This window comes from Entelurus aequoreus, linkage group LG27, assembly GCF_033978785.1.
Source record: "Entelurus aequoreus isolate RoL-2023_Sb linkage group LG27, RoL_Eaeq_v1.1, whole genome shotgun sequence".
NCBI lineage: Eukaryota > Metazoa > Chordata > Actinopteri > Syngnathiformes > Syngnathidae > Entelurus > Entelurus aequoreus.
The window spans coordinates 20,760,394-20,769,147 of record NC_084757.1 but is presented as its reverse complement, the minus strand read 5'-3'; the positions used below and the strand labels follow the sequence as shown (position 1 = coordinate 20,769,147).

The following is an 8,754-nucleotide window of genomic DNA, read 5'->3' as shown; positions in this document are numbered from 1 at the left end:
CAATACACAACAAATGATTACAACAAAACTTAATTTTATAATGTAGTTTAATTTAGTTGTTCAAACCTATTTATGTTGAACGTTTCCTTAAATCCACAAGTGTGGTTACACCTGAAAACAATTTTGTATGAGTTTTGGAAAGTTAAAAAATTTCAGACGAACTAGGCTGACCCTAAAGCTAGCATACCTAATGAATCCTGCCAGAGCAAAAGCATTCATGATGCCTCATAATGCAGCAAAAAGACATAAAGCCAGTCAACATAATTGATTCTCATGCTTTTTTAACAACCTCAGCACTAACAAATGATGTGCTATCTTTATTCATACGATGCCTCATTTATTTGATTGCTGTTCAACACACTGGAAATCCAGTCTGTGAAGGACGATATGCGCGTGTAGACATCGGGGGTCCTGGGGTTGCCGCATCTTTGCCCAGAGAACGACACCACGCCTGCAGCCTCGCCGTCGCAAACCAGCGGGCCACCTGAATCACCCTAAAAATAAGAACAAGAACAATTTTACCAAAGCTTGTTTGTATTTTGGCCGAATTAGTTTATTTTACCGTATTCCGTTAAAAGGCAACCAGGGAGTATTTAATTGTAGTACCAGGCACTTATGTCGGAAGGGTTGAAATTTGTGCTCCTATCATTAAGGGACATTTTCACATCTTATAAATTCCTCATCCTAAGAGCGCTGATGAGCAGAGGTAACATCTGTTTGCACCGTACTAATTGGCATTTTGTTTGAAAGGTTCCCCCATTAAGGCAGCGTGGTGACACAGGGGTTAGTGCATGTGCCTCACAATACGAAGGTCCTCAGGTCAATCCCGGGCTCGGGATCTTTCTGTGTGGAGTTTGCATGTTCTCCCCGTGACTGCGTGGGTTCCCTCCGGGTACTCCGGCTTCCTCCCACCTCCAAAGACATGCACCTGGGGATAGATTGATTGGTAACACTAAACATTGGCCCTAGTGTGTGAATGTGAATGTTGTCTGTCTATCTGTGTTGGCCCTGTGATGAGGTGGCGACTTGTCCAGGGTGTACCCCGCCTTCCGCCCGAATGCAGCTGAGATAGGCTCCAGCACCCCCCGCGACCCCGAACAGGACAAGCGGTAGAAAATGGATGGATGGATGGATGGTCCCCTATTAGGCAAACTTCACTTATTAATGCTGTTCTAATATTAACTTTATTAGCCCCAAACATGAGAAAAATTGTTAATCACACTTGGTTTTATTACTTTATTGCAACGGTTTCGCAAAATTACAGACGTCCTGTCCTTCAACATTGTTTGCTCAACTTATAAGAGACGAGGCGCTCAAACGGTCGCTTCTTAGGTTGCGGATTTTATTATGTATTAGTTTATTATTATTATTAGTTTATTATTCTTCGGTCAATCGTCAACAAAATAAACAAAGAGTTGTACATTCATAGATTGAAAATGAAAATGTTGCAGACCGAAAGGCTTTAGGCTGAAGTTGAACACTTATTGCGCCTAACCCTATAAACAATGTCAAGTACAAGATGAACTTCCGAAAATTATGAAATGTCCTTTGTACAACATATAAATACACATTATACACAACATAAACACAGTTCAATTATATACACAGTAAAGGCATGTGAAATATCCTTGTACACGTGTTAAACCTTTGCACCAATTATATACTATATACAAACAATTATACTTCCATTATTATTTATATCCCACATTTAGTATTTTAATTAACATTGATCATAATATTAACTACTGTGTTAATTCAAGAGTGATATATTTTTTCAAGACATTGGTCTTAAAGTGTTTTTTAAATGTGTGAATGGAACTGGAACATTTTAAGCAATCATCCAAGCTGTTCCACAGTTGAACCCCCCTGACAGAAACACATCTACTTTTTAAGCTCGTTCTTATGTTAGCTTTCTGAAAGACAGCTGAACCTCTGAGGTCATAGGGATTCTCTCTGGGTTCGAACCTCTCCTGTAGACACAGAGGCAGCATGTGGTTATGAGCTTTGTACGTCACAATAGCAGTGTTGAGGTTAACAAGATCGTGCAGTTTTAATGTTTTTAATTTAATACACAGAGCATTGGTATGGTCATGATAATCTGCATAATTTACAATTCTAATCGCTTTCTTTTGAAGTAAGAATATAGAGTTGATGTTTGTTTTGTAATTGTTTTCATGACGTCATTTTGGAAAAGCTGCCATGTCCATAGACATAACACTGCTTACCCACTCCTCGCGAACCGCAGTTATTTACGAGGTAACTGCAGACAAAATGCAATATTCACAATAAATGTTTTGTTCGTTTGACAGCCCTCATTTTTACACTTGTCAGTTACTTTAAAAACATCCTCTACAGATAATTCATGATGGCTACAGTTTGATTTCGGAACAGACTAGTTTTTATTTACTTTCAAAAAGGCTTCACTACACATCTTAAAGGTTTCATATAATGATTTATTTTTCCAATTTAAAACAATTCCATTTAGTTTACATAACATGTAATGGTGGTTCTTTGGTCAAAATTTAGCATGGATCATGTTTTACAGACCATCTTCAAGCTGCTGTCTTTTCACAATGCGCATTTATTTTCTTATTTACGTGCCTCCACTTCGACGGCGTCTTCTCCTGTCAGCCACGTTGTAGTTTTTAGTGCTTCCATATTGAGTCCACTGCTGGATTGAAGTTAGAATTATATGCTTCCTTGTATTAGAAACGGCAACAGCGGAGGATGCATGTGCATGTACAAGCCAGTCTGCCCCACAACAAGAGAATAGAGAAAAAAAAGGAGCTTATTGACTTTGAAGGAAGACAAGATTGATTTATGAATATCTGTGCCATGCCGCCATGGTTTGATTCCACATTTTTGGGACTTACACAGATCCAAAATACACAGAAACATGGACCGATAGGTAAGAAAAGTTAGTAGGTCGCTTTTGAAATGAAGCAGTTTTGAGTAGGGATGTCGATAAATGCTTTAAAATGTAATATCGGACATTATCGGTATCGGTTTCAAAATGATCAGTATTGGTTTCAAGAAGTAAAATTTATGACTTTTTAAAACGCCGCTGTGTACACGGACGTAGGGAGAAGTACAGAGCGCCAATAAACCTCAAAGACACTGCCTTTGCGTGCCGGCCCAGTCACATAATATCTACGGCTTTTCACACACACAAGTGAATGCCATACATACTTGGTCAACAGCCATACAGGTCACACTGAGGGTGTCCGTATAAACAACTTTAACACTGTTACAAATATGCGCCACACTGTGAACCCACACCAAACAAGAATGACAAACACATTTTCGGGAGAACATCCGCACCGTAACACAACATAAACACAACAGAACCAATACCCAGAACCCCTTGCAGCACTAACTCTTCCGGGACGCTACGATACACCCCCCGTAACTCCCTACCTCCCATGTTAAAAAAAAAAAAAGCACTTTGTGACTTTAATAATAAATATGGCAGTGCTATGTTGGCATTTTTTGCCATAACTTGAGTTGATTTATTTTGGAAAACCTTGTTACATTGTTTAATGCATCCAGCGGGGCATCACAACAAAATTAGGCATAATAATGTGTTAATTCCACGACTGTATATATCGGTATCTGTTAATATCGGAATCGGTAATCAAGAGTTGGACAATATCGGAATATTGGATATCGGCAAAAAAGCCATTATCGGACATCTCTAGTTTTGAGGCAATCTTACCGAGCAGAAGCCTTGTACATCTCGCGACCCTGTGCCGCAGACCATCGTCCTGGCGATGGGGACCCCCCTCCATCGCCTGCGACACGTCCGCTGAGACAGCAGGGTGACGTTGACCTCCTGCAGAGTGTCGGGCAAGGTCCTGTTGTCGCCGATGTCTCCCCAGCCGGCCGTGATGCATGAGCCGCTGTCTCTTCTTCCCATTCGGCCTCTTTTGAGAGCGATCAGCTGCACCTGCTCCGTCAGTTGGGCGCTGGCATTAAGCTTGAGGGCAAAAAAAAATGTCAAAGAACGAGATGAGTGCATACATAATAGCGTATACATAATAGCGTATCATATAACAGTGGAATTTCTCTATCGAATTAGGAATGGCTGCAAAACTTTCCTCAGACTCCGTACTATCAACATGAAAGGACTGACTTTAGGGGTGTGTGTTTCCTTTTGTCTCAGCTTTTTCGCCGCACTTGTTCTAGAAACAGGTGTTCATGACATCATCGCCGGATGCTAGCTAGTGTGGCCGTGCGATAGTACGTTGGTTAAACCTCCAGACTCGACGCCCTAAGACAGGGGTCGGCAACCCAAAATGATGAAAGAGCCATGTTGGACCAAAAATACAAAAAACTTATCTGTCTGGAGCCGCAAAAAATGATAAGCGGTATATACAGTAAGTCTTAAAATGAAGGCAACACATGATGTAAGTGTCTATATTAGCTATAACAGCCTACTATCAAAATGACTAGGTGTCGCAGGCTGAAGCAGATCTTCGTTGACAGAAATGTTGAAATGTAATATTTATTCTACACATTTGTACTACATTAAAAACCATTAGTAAATCAGAGGCTACTCGGAAGGTGAGATAACTCCTGGAAATTACTGGCTTTTAATGACCAAAGGTATAGATGTGTGTGTCCAAGTTAAAGGAAACGGCAGGCTGTCTTCTTCTAATGTATGTGTTACAATATTTGGCAAGCTAGGTTAACGTTTGCTGTGGTCTGGAACAACATGGCACACAAAGAACTATCTGAAATGCAGCCAATATTACATACAGAAAATGTGTCACGAGACATGCAAATATAAATGATATACAAAGAGTATAAAAGTAAAGGATATTACATGAGCTCAAATATACCCACAAATGAGGCATAATGATGCAATATGTACATACAGCTAGCCCAAATAGCATGTTAGCATTGATTAGCTCGCAGTCATGCAGTGACCAAATATGCCTGATTAGCACTCCAACAAGTCAACAACATCAACAAAGCGCACCTTTGTGCATTCACGCACAGCATGAAACTTTTGGTGGACAAAAAGAGAGAAAGGAGGAGTGGAAGATTTTACATGTAAACCAACTGTTGCGTCACAGTCCACACTATGGTGAGTTCAAAATTAGTAGGACAAAACGATGTTCACCAAATACTCTCATCAGTGAAGCATACACACAAACACATTAAACAGTGGGCTTTCTAACAATTTGGTAATAAAGAGCATACTAAAACAAAAAAAACATATTTTTCCCCCATCTTTTTCCATTTTCAATCCTTTTTTAAAAATGCTCCAGAGAGCCACTAGGGCACCACTAAAAAGCTGCACGCGGCTCGAGGGCCGCGGGTTGCTGACCCCCGCACTAAAAGCTGCACTAGATAACAGGTTGACAGCTCATTGGCTGTAGCGTTGCTGGACTTAACTCTCAATCAGTAGGGATGTGTGGTCCTTTGTTCGATCCCGGCATGTGAAGGGCTGGGTTACGCGGGAGGACCACTGTTACACAACCGTCAAAGAATGCATATTTGTTTTTTTTTGTTGCACCTTTTATGCAAAAGAGCAAGGAAGTGGCATTAACACCCAGGCATTTTTTGCCACTTGTAATAGGTTTCTTTTTAACCCTTGTGTGCAACCCTAAGGCCCAAAGCAGGCATTATGTGTTCCTTATGTAATTTGATTGTTCCGTTTCAAGGTGAGCGGTCTGAAATTTTGCCATAGGTTTTTTTTTTTATTTAACATTTTTTATAAAATTGCTTTGTGTTTTTGACCAGAACGTTGTTAAACTAGGACAGGGGTGTCAAACCTACGGCCCGCGGGCAAAACAGGTTTTATCCGGCCCGCGTGATGAGTTTGCCAAGTTTTAAAATGAGCTGCTTTTTTTTTTTCAAACGAAAGAAACAGCTGTTCTAAATGTGACCACTGGATGTCACAATAGCAATTCTGTTAGGTAAGCAGACGGTTTATACCGGGGCTATGCAAGAGGTACACAGTAAAGGGTGACTGTGGCTCCTCCTCCTCAACCCACATGAAACTTAAAGGCCTACTGAAACCCACTACTACCGACCATGCAGTCTGATAGTTTATATATCAATGATGAAATCTTAACATTGCAACACATGCCAATACGGCCGGGTTAACTTACAAAGTGCAATTTTAAATTTCCCGCGAAACTTCCGTTTGAAAACGTCTATGTATGATGACGTATGCGCGTGACGTCAATGGTTGAAACGGAAGTATTCGGACACCATTGTATCCAATACAAAAAGCTCTGTTTTCATCGCAAAATTCCACAGTATTCTGGACATCTGTGTTGGTGAATCTTTTGCAATTTGTTTAATGAACAATGAAGACCGCAAAGAAGAAAGCTGTAGGTGGGATCGGTGTATTAGCGGCTGGCTGCAGCAACACAACCAGGAGGACTTTGACTTGGATAGCAGACGCGCTATCCGACGCTAGCCCTCGACCACATCGGTGATCGGGTGAAGTCCTTCGTCGCTCCGTCGATCGCTGGAACGCAGGTGAGCACGGGTGTTGATGAGCAGATGAGGGCTGGCTGGCGTAGGTGGATAGCTAATGTTTTTAGCATAGCTCTGTGAGGTCCCGTAGCTAAGTTAGCTTCAATGGCGTTGTTAGCAGCAGCATTGTTAAGCTTCGCCAGGCTGGAAAGCATTAACCGTGTAGTTACATGTCCATGGTTTAATAGTATTGTTGATTTTCTGTCTATCCGTCCAGTCAGGGGTTTATTTCTTTTGTTTCTAACTGCAGTTAAACCCGATGCTATCACGTTAGCTCTATAGCTAAAGTGCTTCGCCGATGTATTGTCGTGGAGATAAAAGTCACTGGGAATGTCCATTTCGCGTTCTCGACTCTCATTTTCAAGAGGATATAGTATCCGAGGTGGTTTAAAATACAAATCCGTGATCCACAATAGAAAAAGGTGAGTGTGGAATCCAATGAGCCAGCTTGTACCTAAGTTATGGTCAGAGCGTAAAAAAGATGCGACCTGCAATGCACTCTAGTCCTTCACTCTGACGTTCCTCATCCATGAATCTTTCATCCTGGCTCAAATTAATGGGGTAATCGTCGCTTTCTCGGTCCGAATCACTCTCGCTGCTGGTGTAAACAATGGGGAAATGTGAGGAGCCTTTCAACCTGTGACGTCACGCTACTTCCGGTACAGGCAAGGCTTTTTTTATCAGCGACCAAAAGTTGCGAACTTTATCGTCGATGTTCTCTACTAAATCCTTTCAGGAAAAATATGGCAATATCGCGAAATGATAAAGTATGACACATAGAATGGATCTGCTATCCCCGTTTAAATAAAAAAAATTCATTTCAGTAGGCCTTTAAAACCGCCGTTTTATGTCTTCTGCTTCGAACACATGGTCAATTGGCACCCTCGTTGCCCCAAAATGTCTCTGTCAAACACGAGAAAGTGAAACTCAACCCTTTTGAATAGTTTTTACCTCCGTTTCTTGCGGTTTATTGAGTTAGCTCTGGATTGATACGTGGACATGACAAAGGAGGTATTTGATACCTAGAAGAGTTTACATGTTGTGTTATTTGTTCAATCCCAGAAAGACTGTGACTTAAAGTTTAGTCCTGGCTTTGTAGATACTCGGAGACGAAGTCTAAGCTCATTGTGTTTTTGAAACTGCACCAAGGTCCTCAGAATTTTCAACAATCTTGAAGTGTTTTGTCCAGAGGATTATTTGTGGTTTGTACGGTTTCATAAGGTTATCATGCCATGATTTTACCATTCCGGCCCACTTGGTAATAGATTCTCCTCCATGCGGCCCCTGAGCTAAACTTACTTTGACACCCCTGGACTAGGATTTAAATATAAAATACAAACACTTTATTTTCAGAACTCTTTCCACCCATTGACTAACTATGACTGCTACTTTTCAACAGACTGTATCATATTAATATTTTTTCTATGAAAAAAACGAATAATCTCATTCTTGCCGATACATTTAGGTATAACTGTGCCCCTGAACCATCGGGCAGCGCCAGAAAGCCATGAGCATAATCCTCAGAGCTTTGATAAGCGTAAATCACCCAAACTGCCATTAAACTGATAAAATGCAGCAAAAATGATCTTGGGCTGTTGATATATAAACTTGGTAAATGTTTTATCTAAAGTACCATCATGGCGTACTCTATTTTGGAGTGAATTTTTCAGTCAAAGTCTCCGGGCTCATCTATGCATTGACATATGCACTAACCGTAAAACAACACACGTCTCCTTTTAGGTAACCATCCACGGTTAAGGTAAATGAGCATGTGCAGTCAAAATAGAAAATCAAGTTACTCTCTAATCTATAGGGACTTTACTGTAAATATCAATGGCATGACATTACTGCTGTTCCATTTCTAAATAGGGCTCTTCTTGGGGTAAAAGTTCGACATAAGAGGAGTTTTGTCCTCACCTTCAGGAGCATGATGTCATTTTCATGCCCGTCGTATTCTGGATGGCGAATGTCTCTGGCTGCAGTAAACACCTGTTTGTTGGGCTCATCACCTGTCAGGGAGTCCACTCCAAGCACCACTGTATAAGTCCTGGAAAATGACATTTTTGATACATAGTCAGAGCTGACACTGAGACCTTACTTGGAATTAGAGATAAATAAGAGGATTGCAATAAGGACAAATAATAAATAACTCAATTCTGATACTTAAACATATCTATTTGAATACACCCCTCCAACCAAGGACCACATATAAAAAAACTTAAGAATGCCCTTTGATAACTTTCACTTTTTTAAATTAAACAT

At 40.8% G+C, this 8,754-nt stretch overlaps 1 protein-coding gene across 1 annotated transcript in view; it reads right to left on the bottom strand.

Moving 5' to 3' along the window:
* LOC133644436 (serine protease 57-like) overlaps positions 1-8,754 on the bottom strand; it is a 10,726-nt gene continuing 1,972 nt past the window's right edge. Inside the window, exons 3-5 of the mRNA XM_062038916.1 lie at positions 8,410-8,539; positions 3,716-3,976; positions 1-494 (exon numbers count right to left, since the gene is read on the bottom strand). Coding sequence (XP_061894900.1) covers positions 318-494; positions 3,716-3,976; positions 8,410-8,539 — 568 coding nt within the window. The 3' untranslated portion in view covers positions 1-317. The remainder of the gene's footprint in view (positions 495-3,715; positions 3,977-8,409; positions 8,540-8,754) is intronic.